Source organism: Tupaia chinensis, unplaced genomic scaffold (assembly GCF_000334495.1).
Source record: "Tupaia chinensis unplaced genomic scaffold, TupChi_1.0 Scaffold000264_1, whole genome shotgun sequence".
NCBI lineage: Eukaryota > Metazoa > Chordata > Mammalia > Scandentia > Tupaiidae > Tupaia > Tupaia belangeri.
Window position 1 is genome coordinate 1,484,056 of NW_006159744.1, and position 16,637 is coordinate 1,500,692.

General features: G+C 39.7%; 1 protein-coding gene across 5 annotated transcripts in view; it reads right to left on the reverse strand.

Moving 5' to 3' along the window:
* Positions 1 to 16,637, reverse strand: part of LOC102481111 (uncharacterized) — an 86,837-nt gene that overhangs the window by 19,473 nt on the left and 50,727 nt on the right. For 3 of the 5 annotated variants that reach the window (XM_006149491.2, XM_006149488.2, XM_006149483.2), the window contains 2 exons: positions 3,951 to 4,045; positions 2,200 to 2,264 (listed from right to left, as the gene is read on the reverse strand). In XM_006149491.2, the coding sequence (XP_006149553.1) occupies positions 2,209 to 2,264; positions 3,951 to 4,045 (151 nt within the window). In that variant the 3' untranslated portion in view covers positions 2,200 to 2,208. Of the gene's footprint in view, positions 1 to 2,199; positions 2,265 to 3,950; positions 4,046 to 16,637 lie in introns of those variants that run through there. The other 2 variants (XM_006149484.2, XM_006149487.2) reach the window with 1 other exon arrangement.

Sequence of the window (16,637 nt, forward strand, 5' to 3'; positions counted from 1 at the left end):
CACTCCTTATGAGAAATACTAAAGAATATTTCTCAGGGTAAAAACAAATGACTCCATTTGAAAAAACAAAATACAGTAAATGTACTTTATAATTACACAGACAGTATAAATGCATATTTTCACCTTTTCTCTTTTAACTAGTTTGAAAAACAACTGTATAAAACTATATATATGTGTACACATATATGTGTGTGTGTGTATATATACATACATACCTATATGTATGGCTGTTGGAAAAGTCATGATGCATTTTTGCATAGAAAAATAGAAAATACATCATGACTTTCCTGGAGACCTAATATAATATATTATTGGGCCTGTAACATATAAAAATGCAATATATTTGCCAAAAACAGCACAAAGGAAGAAGGTGAAAGCAAAGCCATATTGGGTAAAAAACATGACTCCAGATGGTAACTTGAATCCACAGGAGCAAATGAAGAAAACAAAAATACTAAATACAGATGTTAATATAATAAGATATAAATATATTGTTGCTCTTCTTGTTTTCCCTTTGCTTTTAAAAATGGCACTGCCATATACAGTAATAATTATGTCAACTTTCATTTGTAACATTAAATTATCTATACACACACACATACATATATATAGTAATCGCACCACAAAAAGGGAATACTTAAAAGATTTTTAAATAAATTACAAAATTCTACTTCCAATTTTTAAAAGTTTTTAGACTCAGCATTTGTCAAAGTGACAAATTTATTACTTCTGGTGTTTTTTTCTCTCCCAATAAATAAAGAAATAAATTTTTTTCAAGAAAAATGCAATCCAAATAGCACTATAACAAGTCCATCCATTGATAAAGGGATAAAAAAAAAAAGTAGCATAGTCACATGATGGAATTAATTAGTCATGAACAGGAATAAAGCGCTGATACATACTATAAAACCAGTGATTCTTGAAGATATTATGCTAAGTGAAAGAAGCTAGTGACATAAGCCCACATATTAAATGATCCATTTACATGACATGTCCAGAATTGGTAAATGTATCCTGACAAAATATATGTAAGTGAATGCTTAGGTCCATGGAAATGGAGGAATATGGAAATAAAGAATGTGGTTGCTGTTTTTGTTTCTTGGGTGATGAAGATGTTCTGACTGTGATGGTGGTTATTCAAATCTAAGTATTATAAAAACTATTGAATTATTACTTTGGGTGAATATACGGTACATAAATTACATCTCAATAGAGCTATTTTTTTTTTCTTAAAGATAATGGAAATTGTGTTTCATAAACTTTGTGACCAATGGTGCATAATCAAAATAGTTTGAGACCCAGACACGGTGGGACATGTGAAAATGCACCACCGTGCAGCAGGGGCTGAAGCTGAGGCTGCTCAGGAGGGCTGGGTTTGGTTTTGGCCCTGTTATTCTAACAGGCGGGGTACAGCTACATGCACCTGTGGTCTTAGATGAGAGGTTGGGGCAGCAGGATCACAGTATGTGCAAGAGCCTGTTATAATGTCTGTTTCTCTACCTCCTCCCACCAGCATGCATGCTCTCTCACCAAAAAGAAAGTTCAATATCCCTTGTCTCAACAGTCCTGACAGATGGATATATTGGGTTGTTGGATAAATCATGACAGATTTTTTTTCTATGCAAAAATACATCACCACTTTTCCAAGAACCCAGCATTACATATTCTAATTCTTGATGCTTGTATTATATTATTATTATTATTATTATTATTATAGATTATTGCTATAGGGCAGAGAGAGACAGAAGAGAAAGAAATCATTCCTCCCGGAGGGTTGGCCATGCTGCAACCTTTTCTCCTCCATTCTCCTCTCAGGATTTGGGCATACATGCACATGCGCCTGGCATGATTTTCAAGCGGTCGGGTCTGGGACTCAAACCGCAGTAGGCCATGTGGGAGTCCAGTGACATAACCATTATGCCATCTGCTGGTCAAGTTATAAAGTAGTCTCACAATTGTTATAAACCAGCAAAGATCTGGCAAAGGGTGCAACTGCACAGATCAAACCAACTCCAATCTCATTATATAAAAGAAAGAAACTCTTCGGGAACAATCTAAGCAATATAATGCCTATTCTCCTTCGGTCTCTTTATTCTAATTTCCTTTGCCAAGCATTTATAGCCCAATAATACAGACTTTCCAACCATCCGATTTATTTGTTTTATCAGCTAATTGTTGGACTTGTTTTCTCTTTATCTTTTCCTTAGATTACACATATAGTTTGTGGACACGACTATCCTGGAGCAGGAGTTGGCAAACCTCTTCTGTAAAGAGCCAAATAGTAAATATTTTAGGCTTTGTAGCCATAACATCTCTATATCAACTACTCAGTTCTGCTGGTAAAGCACAAAAGCAATCACAGACTATCCATTAACAAATGAGCAGGGCTGTGTTCCAGTAATTTTTTTTTTTTTTTTTACAAACACTGAAATTTAAATTCCATATCACTTTTACATGGGAACTATTCAAGATAACTTTTTTTCAGCCAATTATTTTTTACCCATATAAAAATACAGACATATTTAAATACAGACACAACTTTATAAAAGCATGTGGCTAGGGTCAGCAGGTGGCAGACCTGCTGAGGGCTGCCTGTTGAGGTGCTGGGCTCCCTGTGCATGGCCAACTATGGTTCAAGTCCTGAACCCGGCAGCTTGAAACTCCAGCTGGGTGCGTGTGTGGGTGTGCCCAAAATCCCTAGAGGAGAATGGAGGAGAAGGGACTGCAGTGTGACCATTCCCCGGGGGGATGAGTGGGGGGGGGTGGTTTCTCACTTCTCTCTCTGTCTCTCTGGTAAGCACACACACCCTATAGCAAAAATCTCTCTAAAAAACAAAGACAAAAACATGTGACTGACTGGACTTGACCTGTGGACCTTAATTTGCCTTTGACTATGAATAAATAAAAATGTAACTAAGAAAATTCTCTAAAATAATTAATTTTACGAAACTTTTTTTTAAAAATATAAGTCTCATGGTGGGGGTGGGAAGTGGCGAAAGCTTAGAAAGTTACCAAAAGTATTACACTTATGCCTTTAACACTTAAAACCTCTCAAATCTAATTATGTGTAATTAAAATTAATTCTATCATTGACAGAGCATACATACAAACAAACAAACAATCTTCCAAGCAACTCAGTAATCTTCTTGGCAAACTTGTAAAATGAAAATTAGTTTTCATCCTCTTCAGCTGAGTGAATTTCAGTCATTCTGTAATCTTAAAAATTAGACCCTAGGGAGGAAAAAAATCACCCAACCAGGATTTAGGATGAAAACTTTCTTTCCTTCCTTTCTCTTTCTTTCTTCTTCCTTTGATCATTCGTAACCTCATATTTCCAATCACTGTTTTATTTTTCAACACACAGTTTGTGGCTAAGTAACAAAAATACCTGGTTGAAGAAAAGTGAAAAGGTTGGGACTAGCCAGTGGCATAGTGGTTAAGGTGGCTGGATCCCATATGGCCAACTTTGTGATTCAAGTCCTGGACCTGGCAACCTGAAAAACATTCCGGGCACGTGTGTGTGTGTGTGTGTGTGTGTGTGTGCATGTGTGTGTGTGTGTGCCTCAAATCCCCAGAGGAAAATGGAGAAGAAGGAATTGAGGCATGGCCAACCCCCCTGGGGAGTGATTTCTCTCTCTCTTTTCAGCTAGCACACACGTCCCATAGAACAATAAAAAAAAATGAAAAAAAATCAACCTCTGAAATATTAGTGATATTTATGCAATAGTTTGACTGGATTTTAAAAAATAAACACTAATCATCATTGTTTTTACATTGAGCTGGTGCTCAACTTGGTTTTTTGTGTTTAGTTTTGTTTCTACCTATACTGCTAGTAGTTTTGCTTCTAGTTGGAAATACATTTTCCCTTCTTTGTTTAGCCATATGTTTTGATGACTCGAAAAGACAGTTTTTCTAGTATAGTACCTTTCCCCGATGTTAAGCATACATACCTAGATCAGAAGATGTAATGCTGAGTGATGAAGTTTGCCTTTCTGATAGTTTTACCACTGTGATGGTGTGAGGGACATCCAGAGACCACAAGAATCTAGGAAAAGATATTTTTAATAAATCAATAAATCAAATGTAATATTTCCTTTCTTTCCTCAAGTTTTCTTTCTTTCTTTTTTCTTTAGGATTTTTGCCATAGGGTATGCGCTTCTGGAGAAAGACAGAGAGAGAGAAAGTGAGAAATCATCTTCCGGGGGATGGCCATGCCACCATCCCTTCTCCTCCAGTCTCCTCTCAGGATTTTGGGCATGCACGCGCACACATCTGATTGTAATTCTCAAGCCATTGGGCCTAAGACGCAAACCACAGTCAGCCATGTGGGAGTGCCCTAGTACCTTAACCACTATACTACCTGCCTCCCCCCGCCAAGTTTTCTTTACTGCTTTAATTATTTTAAATATGATACGAACTCCATATAGATGTATATTTTTAAATTTTATATTCTTATTTACATTGAATTGTCATGCATCTTTATGCTATATAATATGGTTTTCCAAAACATGCATGTAGTACATGATAATCAAATCAGGGATTTATTTTTAACATGAAAAGATTAAATGCCACTCACAAAAAGAAAAAACATTAAATTAGAGAAAATTGGTATCTTCGCCAAGCACGACTCAATATAGCAACAAGAAGGCAGATCATATTGATATACATTGGGAGGCAACCTGCTTATGAATCATGCCATATTCGCGTCTACTGAAGAACCCAATTTATTTGCAATAATTTGAGTAGGAATACCTATGCCTCTTTTCTATAGATTTTTCTGAAGTATAATTTACTTTTCTGGTAGCATTATCCTTTTCTATCTTTCCTCATTTTTTTCCCTAGGCCTGCTGGACAAATTTAGCACAGAATGTGTTGTAACCATGGTGAGGCAGGGGGATAATCAACATAAAATGAGTTAGGATGATTTTTTTAAAGTGTTTGTGAAAATCCCATCAGTATGTTGTTGTGATATCTTTATGAAAACGGCTAATGAGATTTTAAAGCTAAATGACCCCTGGTGGGGAAAGTTTGATGGGTAACAAGCACATGAATTTGATTCAAGTGTTTCTGGGCTTCAGAAAAGCTAAGAGCAAATACTAAATTATCAATTTCTTCCCAAGGCAAGTAAAGCTGAAACTTCTGACATTTCTGTAAGAAAACCACAACCTTGCATCATTTTCAGTCCGAAGTCAAAAACCTTTTTGAACGTTAAGAGTTTATACTGTATAATGTCCCTAAAGTCACCAGATTCTAAGCACAGGACTGCCCCACACATTTCATGGAGATACATTTTAAGTCCTCCAACTACTGGCAAAAATGCAGATGAGCATACTTTTAAGAAGTTAATTGAAATAGAGTCTCCAGCTGACCTCAGGGAAAAGAAGAAGAAGCCATTATCCAAGATACGGCCATCTAATAGAGAAATGCTTAGGTAATTAGGCCTTATCTGTGCTTTCTGTCAACCCATGTGGTTATTTCTAGATAATAATTATTATGTAGAAAAAATTTTTATGATGTACAAAGTTCTATTAGTAAATCAAAAGAAAGGCAACCATTTGATGAGAGTATAAAATCATCATCAAGAGTTCTCGGGACCAGCAGTTAGCGTAATGGCTATGTCGCTGAACTCCCACGGAGCTGACCATGGTTCGAGTCCCAGACCCGGTGGCTTAAACTCACGCCGGGCACGTGTGCGTGCGTGCCCAAGATCCTGAGAGGAGAATAGAGGAGAAGGGATTGTGGCGTGGCCATCCCCCCAGGGGGTGATTTCTCGCTTTCTATCTCTCTGTCTCTCTGTCTTTCTGGTGAGAACACATGCCCTATAGCAAAAAAAAAAAAAAAAAACCTCTCCAAAAAAAAATTCTCAAATTATTTTTTTAAGTAGGATACACTATTTTCAAACAAAATTATACATGGAATACCCAGAGCAGAACGTAGATTTTTTTTTCTTTTTTTTGGAGAGGTTTTTGCGATAGGGCGCGTGCGCTCACCAGACAGAGAGAAACAGAGAGATAGAAAGCGAGAAATCACCCTCCAGGGGGGATGGCCATGTTGCAATCCCTTCTCCTCCATTTGCCTCTCAGGATCTTGGGCACACACGCACACGCACCTGGCGTGAGTTTAAGCCACCGGGTCTGGGACGCAAACTGTGGTCGACTATGTGGGAGTCCAGCAACATAGCTATTATGCTAACTGCTGGTCCCTAGAAAGCAGATTTTTGAAATTAAAAGTTTACTTTAAAAAATACAAAGGCAGGGCCAGCAGATGGCATAGCGGTTACATAGCTGGACTCCCACAAGTCCGACCATGGTTTGAGTTCAGGTCCCAATAGCTTGAAAATTCATGCTGGGCACTTGTGCATGTGTCTCCAAGAACCCAGGAGAAGAATGAAAGAGAAGAGATTACAGTGTGGCCATCTCCCCTGAGGTGTGATGTTCACTTTCCCTCTCACTGTCTCTGTCTTTCTCTCTCTCACTCTAGCCAGAACACGCACTCTAAGGCAAAAATCTCTTAAAAAAGAAAAAAAAAAAAAAAAGCAAGACAGACAGACATTCTCTAAATCAGAGATCACTCACCAAGGCCAAGGGTCAAATCTGGCTCTCCACCTGTTTTCAGACAGTCCATGAGATAAGATAGCTTTTACAATTTTAAGTTGTTAAAAGCTACCAGGAAATTAGTATTTCATGACACAAGAAGAGTACATGAAATTCAGATTTCAGTGTCTAGAAAGTTTTATCAGAACAGAGCCATGGTAATTTGTTTACTGATGATTATGCTTGCTTTCACAATTCAAGGCTGAACTTGAGGAGGGACAACAAAGACATTGTGTTCACGAAATTGAAAATAGTTACTGTCTGACCCTCTACACAAGAAGTTGGCCAGCCTCTGCTGTGGATGAGCACATTTCAGCTCGTTACCCAGAAGCCGGGTTTGCTGCAGTTTCCTTTCCTTCTACATGTGGGTTTGCTATCCACTCTGCCACTTGAGAACATCCCTAGTATCGTTCATCACATTTACTCGAAGGCAAGTTTCATCAATGATAAGTTCAGTACATGCTTGCCTGCTCTGTGCTTAGTCCTGTGGAGAATTCTGAATGAATTCAAGTTGTAACCTCTGCCCTCGAGTAGCTTAAAATCTAGCTCAGGGGCCAGCAGGTGGCGTGGTGGTTAGGGCGCTGGTTAGGGCGGGCCATGGTCCAGCATATGAGAAAATCTGATGGCATGATATTAAGTCATAATTTTGCAAAGTTTATTTTTAAAAAAAAAATTGACCACGGTCCAAGTCCTGGACCTGGTGACTTGCTTTCTCACTCTTTCTCTCTCTCATTCTCTCTGACTGATCAAATTGGAAAATTATAAAAATAAATAGTTAAATAAAATAATTATAAAAAAAAAGAAAAGAAAAGAAAATCTAGCTCAGGAGAAAACAATGGTCTGTTCCCATTGAAACAATTGCAGAATTCTGATTTCCACCAAACCCTCAGACTAGGTCTGTGGTGGAGTGCACATTAAAGTGAATGCTGGGGAGGGTCAGTGGATGGTGTCCTTGTTAGGGCACTGGACTCCCACATGGTCGACCATGGTTCAAGTCCTGGACCCGGTGGCTTGAAACACACTGAGTGTGTGTGCATGTGTGTCCAAAATCCTAAGAGGAGAGCAGAGAAGAGATTAATGGCATGGCTATCCCACCTGGGGGTGATTTCTCACTTTCTCTCTCTGTGTCTCTGGCAAGCACATGAGCTCTATAGGAAAAAAAAAAAAAAAAGGCAAAACACTCTAAAATGTGAGGGCTGGGGGAAATGAAGAAGTGAGTTCCCGTCATTGCAGAGGAAGTAATATCAAATTGAATAGTGAGCATCCAGTCCCTAAAGCACTCCACCTTGTTGCTTGGCCCTCCACTGTATTCTCCTCTGCAATCTCTCACTCCCACTTCTCACCATCTCTGATGCAGAGGACTTAGCTATTCCTTTTCTGCCATAGCTACTGCAGTGTATGACTTCAGGTCCCCCTTTCAGTCTGACCAGCTCATGGAGGTAGTGTTTACTTGTTCCTTAAATGAAGACGATTCTCTCCCTAAGAGAAACTCTGATGCCACCTGATAAGATACTTAAATACACAAAACAACACCACCAACAAAATGCATTTTGATAAACAGGAGAGGGAGGAAGAAAAGCATCCCTGGTGAGAGCAACATAGCAAGGGTTTGGAGACAGAGGTGGGGGCAGAGAGGGCTCAAACTGAACACAAACAGAGTGGGGATACGAGACATGAAAAGGAAATATGGTCAGAGAGACAAGCCAGTATGGCCAAAGGGCCAGGCAAGGAAGGCAACACTTGGATAAAAATAGAGATCGAGGTAAGTTTTTGAACATGGGATTAGTGTGATAAAAGTGGCACCTACCAAATCTGGCTATTGGGATTGGATTCAAGGGAACATGCTGAAGTCCAAGAGGTCAGAGAAAGGAATGCTGTAACAACTTAGGTATAATATGGTAAGCCTAGACTAGAGGGAGCCATGGGAATGGAGGGAAAGATGCTTAGAAGATTGTCTACAGAAAAATTGAAGTGGTCTAACTTTCAGGAATGAAGGGAGGAAAAGGATGATGAGGTTTGAACCTGGATGACTTGAGAAAGTGTGAAGACATTATCAAACATTATTATTTTAAAAATAAATGTATGATTAATTCCTTTCCTTATTTTCATAGGATAATTTTACCCTCTTATAGAAAAGGTACATATTTATATAGATGGGGTATAAAATTAAGACAGAAATTTAAATTAATACAGAAAAGGAAAACTGAGGGTGATATAATCTTTTGCCTACATATTAAATTCAGCTCCTAGCAGGTGAGGCTGGTGGCTTCACAGCTGTGACTCCCTATACCAATTTCTCCAGAGTCCATGCTTGTCTGGTAATAAATTTGGGAAGAAATCACACTGATCATCACTTTTGGGGCAATGAAATGAATACGACTTTTGTGCAGTTTCTGAAACATGCAGAAGATACTCTTCTGTTGGTCTGAGCCATGGTCCAGCATATGAGAAAATCTGGTGGCATGGTATTAAGTCATAATTTTGTGAAGTTTTTTTTTAAAAAATTTAAGGACATAAAGCTGATACGGATCAAATAGGCTAAGTGCAGAGCCTGTGTTTGGAGTCATAGTAATTAATTGTTTATGATTTTGTCCTACTGATGTGAAATTGTATTGGCAAGAAGGGTACATATCGAATATTCTCTTTTTACCAATCCCCTCTTACTTCCTCTACTCCATAGTTCTTCCCCAAACCACAGATATTCACACATTCCATAGAAATCTCTCACATCTCTTTGACTGCGTTATGAAGAAAATTCTGGCAACGTGCCATTTATTGAAGGCTTGCCATATGCCAGCTTCTGTCCTTCCTGAGCATCTCATAAATATATGGCCATTTAAAACTCTCCCAAGCCCTGTGATTTAGGTAGTTATGATCTCCATTTTCAAAAAAGGAAGCAGCACAAAGTGATTTTAACAGATGCCCAAGGCCCCGGGTTGCACATATGGTTGGGCAGATTGTGTACTGCACAACTCTAGGGGGCACCATTTCACACCCTACATCATACACCCTTCAGCTGCCAGCCGTGGTCACAAGGCTCTCCTTGCCTTGCCCACCAAGGTCACAGAGCTAGCACCAGGTCAACTAAGCTTCTTACCCAGCCCTAGCTACTACCTCTATCCTTAACTATCACAGTAATCTAGGATTTCTTCCTTTACCTAATTCCTGCTTCTATAAGGTTATTCTTAGAAACACAGGCAAGACCAACCCCTCAGAGCTCACTGTAGATGAATTCCTGATTCTGGCAATGTCAATTCTTTTATATTATTAGGAGACTATTCATTACAGTCACATTAGTTTTATACTCTATAACTTTACCTTGATGTAACTAAGACTGTCACTGGTAGGCCACTGGTAGACAGTAGTCTTCAACCTAAACCAGAACTCTATCAAGTAAAGTATCTCCTTTTCTCATCCATTTATAAAATTATCTTTCTCTTGTGCTAGCAGAATACGTGAGATCTCTTTTAGGTGCATGATGCTAGCATACCAAAAAATAACGTGTGAGGAGATTAAGTAGAGATTTATTAATAACATATACTCCTAACAGTACGTATACATTTATATTGCATTTATACCTGGCAGAAGATACTTAAAACAAATGACCAGGGACCAGCAGATGGTAAAATGGTTATGTCGCAGGACTCTCACATAGCCAACCGTGGTTTGAGTCCCAGACCCGGCAGCTTAAAGCTCATGTCAGGCTCATGTGTGTGAGTGCCCAAAATCCCAAGAGGAGAATGGAGAAGAAGGAATTGCAGCTTGGCCATCCCCTGGGTTTGTGTGTGTATGTGTGTGTGTGGGGGGGGGGGCGTAATTTCTCGCTTTTTGTCTTTCTGTCTCTCTCTGGCGAGTGCATGCACCCTATAACAAAAATTGCTCTACAAAACAAAACAAAACAAAACAAACAAACAAACAAACAAACAATGAAACCAGTTTCAGCCTCCATATAAAGGTAAGGGATTGGGGAGTTTAATTCATAGACGGGGAAGAGGACATCTCCATCTAGAAATCACCAACTGAGCTAAGAGGGCAAAGCCTCAGCATCGAATCTTGTTAAAACTTGAAATCAGCAGATGACATAATGGTTACATCACTGGACTCCCACGTAGTCAACCATGGTTCAAGTCCCAGACCCAGAGATTTAAAACTCACATTGGGCATGTGTGCATACATGCCCAAGATTCCAAGAGGAGAAAGGACTGCAGCATGGCTATCCCTCCAGGGTGTGATTTCTTGCTGTTTCTCTGTTTCTCTCTGTCTCTCTGATGAGTGCACCCACCCAATAGTGAAAATCTTTATAAAAAAACTTAAAATATCAGAGACAGACAGTGGCACAGCAGTAACTCAATGCTCTGTGGGCTGACCCATGTATAGCCATTGTAGGCTTACATCTGGAGACATGTCTGAACATACCAAACACATATGTGTCCATAATCTAGGGCTGCTTCAAGCTGGCGGTGAATTGCAATGTGAGGATCCTATTGGGTGGGTCTATCTTTCTATCTCTCTCTCTTTCTCATGGAAGTAAAAAAGAAACTTTGAAAAACATACATAGGGAACCAGCAGTTGGCGTAATGGCTATGTCGCTGGACTCCCATGTAGTTGACCACGGTTCACGTCCCAGACCTGGTGGCTTAAAACTCACGCCGGGCGCATGTGCATGCATGCCCAAGATCCCGAGAGGAGAATGGAGGAGAAGGGATTGCGGCGTGACCATCCCCTCTGGGGGGTGATTTCTCGCTTTCTGTCTCTGTCTGTCTGGCGAGCACACACACCCTATAGCGAAAATCTCTCCAAAAAAAAAAAAAAGAAAGATAAAAAGAAAAACATACATAAAACTCGAAATAGCCACAGTGTTTTCTAAGCATGTAGCTTTTTGTTCAGGACAACAGTTGAGAGTACTGGGACAAACAGGATTTGTCAATCACAGTACTGTGACATTCTGGGTTGGATAACACTTGTAAGGGTCTGTCCTTGTGTTGCAGGATGTTTAATAGTATCCCTGGCCTCTACCCACTCCATAGTGTAACAACAAAAACCGGCTCCAGACATGGTCAAACATTCCTGGGGGAAAAATTGACCCTAGTTGAGAATTATTGGGCTAGACAAAGTTAGGGTCAGACATGCATGGGGACCAAGGTAAGATTGCTCCAGCCTCGTGGTTCTAGATGCATAGTCCTTAGACCAGCAGCATCAGCATCTCCTGAGAGCTTGTTAGAAATGCAAAATCTTAGAACTGGCCCATGGTACAGTGACTAAGGACTGTGTGGCGGGAACAAGATCTCACACAGCGACCATAGTAGGTAGCAGTCCCGACCCTTATGGCTTGAAAAACATGGCAGGCCTGTTTGCTCATGCCCAGGATTTTGATGGGATGGAGGTAATGGAGGAAAAGGGAGTGCACGGTGATCGGTGTCCACTGGGAGCACGTGCTCTCTCTCTGTCTGGTGCAAATATGCACCCTCTGGTACATTAAAAAACAAACAAACAAACAAAAAACAAATGCAGAATCTCAGGCCTTATCCAAGACCCACTGAATCAGAATCTCCATTCTAACCACCTCCAGGTGATCCTTGTGCACATTAGGTTTTAGAAGGGCTCTAGATAGTATTAAAACAGAAGCAATTCTGGGATGCTTATGGCAGTGGAAAACAGTTAAAGCAATTCCAGAAAGCTTAGAGAAAAGGAGACAAACAAGGTCCCAGAGAAAGAATGGGGATAAAAGCAATGTGGTAATGGGCAGAATTTCCTAAGGAAAGGTAACTGAAGACCTCCCCAAAATAATACTTAATATTCAATGAACTTCTTTGCTGTGTTGTGATGCGATCCCTGCTCTGCTCTCCAGGTCCCGAACCTGCACTATTCCCCTATCTATAAAACACTTGTGTTTGTATTACTTTGTGGGAGTAAAGAAAAGCAAGCTTTTCCATGCTTGTGTTGCTGTGGGGCAAACACAAGCAACTTGCTGCAAGTGGCAAGGCACAAAGGAGAGCAAGAATTCAGTGGAAGTGAGATGCTGGGAGAAGCCTGCCCCACCCCCAAGTCTCTAATAATGTGGGAAGGGGTGGGGAGGAGGCTGGAGAATAAGACATGCTGGTGTGTGGAAGGGAATTACAGCCATCTTCCTGCATTTTCATGACTTCCTCACTCCTTTCATGTCAAACTCCCATGGCTGGGTTGATGGGGGTTGCATCCGACGCTCTGTGTATCCTATAGTTTGGATGCTAAACATGGTGATTTACTGTTTCTAAGAAAATATGTGGTTGCTTTCAAAAATAAGTCTTTTGCTTAGGTTCCTAGTTTCGGCTCATCAGCATTTACAATAAAATAAGCTGTATATATAACTCAGATCTCCATATAATGAAAATCCCAACATAGATGTTTTAGTAATAATCTTCTCATTAAACTCACTACAAATATGGGAAGATGCAGGGCAAATGACTGACATATTTGCGCTACAGGCATGCAATAAAATGAATGCTTCATATGAATAATGAGATTACATTTGGCTTATTAGCTCAAAATAGTTTGAAAAAATCTACTGGGAAAAAGTTCAATATGTCAATCAGAAATTTCAAAACATGTGCTAACTCAATCAAGACTAATTTTCATTAATTACTGTGAACAATATCCTCCCTTTTCCACCAACCCCCCAGAAATCAACTATTTCAAACATTGCAAGTTAAATTTTGCATTAAAGAAAGATTTGTTTTGTAAACAATCTGCTTGGTTTCCATTCTGAAAACCAGCTTGGCAGTTTCTTAAGAAGTTAAACATGTACTTAACCATGTGATCCAGCCTTCCCACTCATAGAAAGAGTAAATCCATACAAAGACTTGTCTGTAAATGTTCGCAGCACCCTATTTATAATGAGGCCCGAGTTAGAGTAAAACTGACGGTTCACCCACAATGAATCTCTTCGTATTGTGGTGTGTGAGTAGTTCTTTCTTGTCGTTTCCTCCTTAGGCTGGCCTACGGAGCAGGTCAGCAACAGTTCACCAACAGGTAAATGGATAAACCAATTGTAGATATCCACACAACATAACATGCTCAGTCAGGAAAAGGAAAGACAATATGCACATTAACATGGATTCATCTCAGATGAATTGTGTTGAATCAGAGAACCGATATGAAAAAAAAAATTAAAAAGAGCACTTACTATGCTATTCCAGTTATATGAAACTCTGGCAAATGCAAACTAATCTGCCGAAAGCAGATGAGAGGTCACCTGGGGTGTGGGGGGGAGTGGATCACAGAGGGGCATTGAGAAAACTTTGGGGAAAAAGGGATATGTTATTATCTTGATTGTGATGATTCCATGAGTGTACACTTGTGTCGAGGCTCATTAAATAGCATGCTATAAATATGTGCCAATTGTTGTACATCAATTGACCCTCAATGAAGCTGTAAGAAAAACATTAGACCAAAAACTATTTTTAAATGATTATTAGCCTTAAATTAATCACGAAAAAGGGAATAAATGTGCTAATTATATTTAACATTTTTTGAAGCATAAATAAGCTGTACTTTCCAACTTTATGGAAATCTTTCCAGTTAATCTTTTATATTTTCTTTTTAAAGATTTCGCTATAGGGCATGTGTGCTCACTGGAGAGACAGAGAGAAAGAGAGAGACAGAAAGAAGAAATAACCCCACAAGGGGTATGACCATGCCACAATCCCTTCTCTTCCATTCTCCTCTTGGGATTTTGGGCACTCACACTCATGCACCCGATGTGAGTTTCAAGACACCAGGTCCAGGACTCGATCTGTGATAGACCATGTGGAAGTTTGGCACCTTATTACTATCCCACCTGCTGACCTCTATAGTTAATCTTAATCAACAATGGAGTTTGTTTTGCTTTTTGATAACACAGTCGGATGCTCAGTGGGTAAAACACTGTAAGTCTGATGCTAGACAGCTTTCTCTGTGCCTTTCCTATTCATTAAACCTATCATTCATGTTGCAACTGATATTTGTCTGCTAAGATTTTTTTATTGAAAGAGGTTTTGGGAGACCAGTGGATGGCATAAAAGTTACATCACTGGACTCTCGTGTAGTCTACTGTGGTTCAAGTCCTGGACCCGGCAGCTTAAAATCCACACCGGGTGCATGTACCTGCATGCCTAAAATTCTGAGAGAAGAATGGAGGAGAAGGGATTGTGGTGTGGCCATCCCCCGTGAAATGGTGATTACTCATTTTCTTTCTCTCTATTTCTCTCTGTCTCTTCGATGAGTCCATGCACCCTATAGCAAAAATCTCTTAAAAAAAAAAAAAAGAATGAAAGAAAGAGGCCTTGGATTAGAAATCAGTCTCTGCAGTTGTGAGAAAAGAGATACCTACTCTCTCACTTAAATGTGTTTTTGTTCTTGTTTTTGTTTTTGCCAAAAGAGCGAGTTGAATGCATGCTACACTCACTCACATGCTCATTTATCAAATGAGATAAATCTGTAGGAGCCTTTATAAATTTTATAAATTATAAATACTTTGTAAATTATAAATAATGAGGGAGGTAGAAATTGTTACTGCTATTGTTTCTGCTGCTATTAATGAATTAGAATGGTGACTTGTGATTATTCATTCATTTGATCAGTATTAATTTAGAAGACTCAAATCCCAACATGAACTGATACAATAATAATAAAAATAACTTGAAACTGACATATGAATAAATGAGGTGCATGTTCCATAGGAAAAAAATCCCAGATAAGTACAAGGAGCACTGCTTTTTTCTTCTCTAACAGAGTTGTAACATTTATACACATAGGCACAGGGTGTGTATACGTGTATGTGGACACAGATGGCATCCCTGGATATTATTAAAATTGTAAACAAATAATAAAAAATTTTAGGTGTAAGCTAGGGATTTTCCATGTGTGGACAAAAAATGTTACAGACATTTCCCAATTCTGCACCCCCTCCCAGCAAAAAGTCACAGACAATTAACAAGAGAACAAATAAACCTCTATGAAATAATAATCCCTCTCCACTTCCATATGAGAGAATAGTATCTTGAAACAAAACCAGCTCACAACCTTCTGTTCAAGAGAATCTTCTGTAGCTTCTTTTTTTTTACCACCTATATTTTACCTTCTTTTCTATTTTGTACCCTAACCATCTTTCTTCAATTTCCTTCAGTCTACTGTGCTCTTGTTGTACAAATAACAGGTCAATTTTCTCTTCCTCATTCTCTTCACAGGCTTTCACTTTCCTGTATGGAATAACCTAAGTCAAGCAAATCCCTATACAATTCTCCTTTCACATAATTTTTTTCAGAGCAATGGCACAATGGAAGGTTAGCTAGCATTTGCCGTTTCTCTGACTCATCTTGAGCACATCACATCCACAGGGCCTTTGAGTGTTTGTTTATTCTACTTCTCACAGTCTAAAAGATTCAAAATGAAAAAATATTTTCCTACCTCTTAGCGGAAGCCTTGAAAATCTCTAATACCTTTTTTTCCCCCCCAGCTAAAGCAGGCAGGTTTTATTCCAGGTGTAGACAGCTGTGGCCCCATATGTGCCTGAGTGATGTTGGGGGGAGGGGTACAGCTCAGAGCAGGAATTTGACCAGAGAGGGACAGGGTGAGAAATGAGAGAGAGAGAGAGAAAGTAAGAAAGGGAGTCACGAGGTCCAGGACTCAAACCACAGTTAGCCATGTCAGAGTCCAGGGCCCTTAACCACCATGCCATCTGCTGGCTCTGCCTGTAATGTCTTTGACTCAAGCGCTGTCTTTTATTTCCGAGGCTGAAGAACATCTGGGATCGGGACCAGCAGTTAGCGTAATGGCTATATCACCGGACTCCCTTGTAGTCGACCACAGTTTGAGTCCCGGACCCAGTGGCTTAAAACTCACACTGGGTGCATGTGAGTGCGTGCCCAAGATTGCGAGAGGAGATTGGAGAAGAAGGGATTGTGGTGTGGCCATCCCTCCTGGGGGGTTATTTCTCACTTTCTGTCTTTCTGTCTCTCTCCATCTGTCTGGCAAGCGCACGCGCCCTATAGCAAAAGACCTCTCCAAAAAAATTAATAATGAAATTTA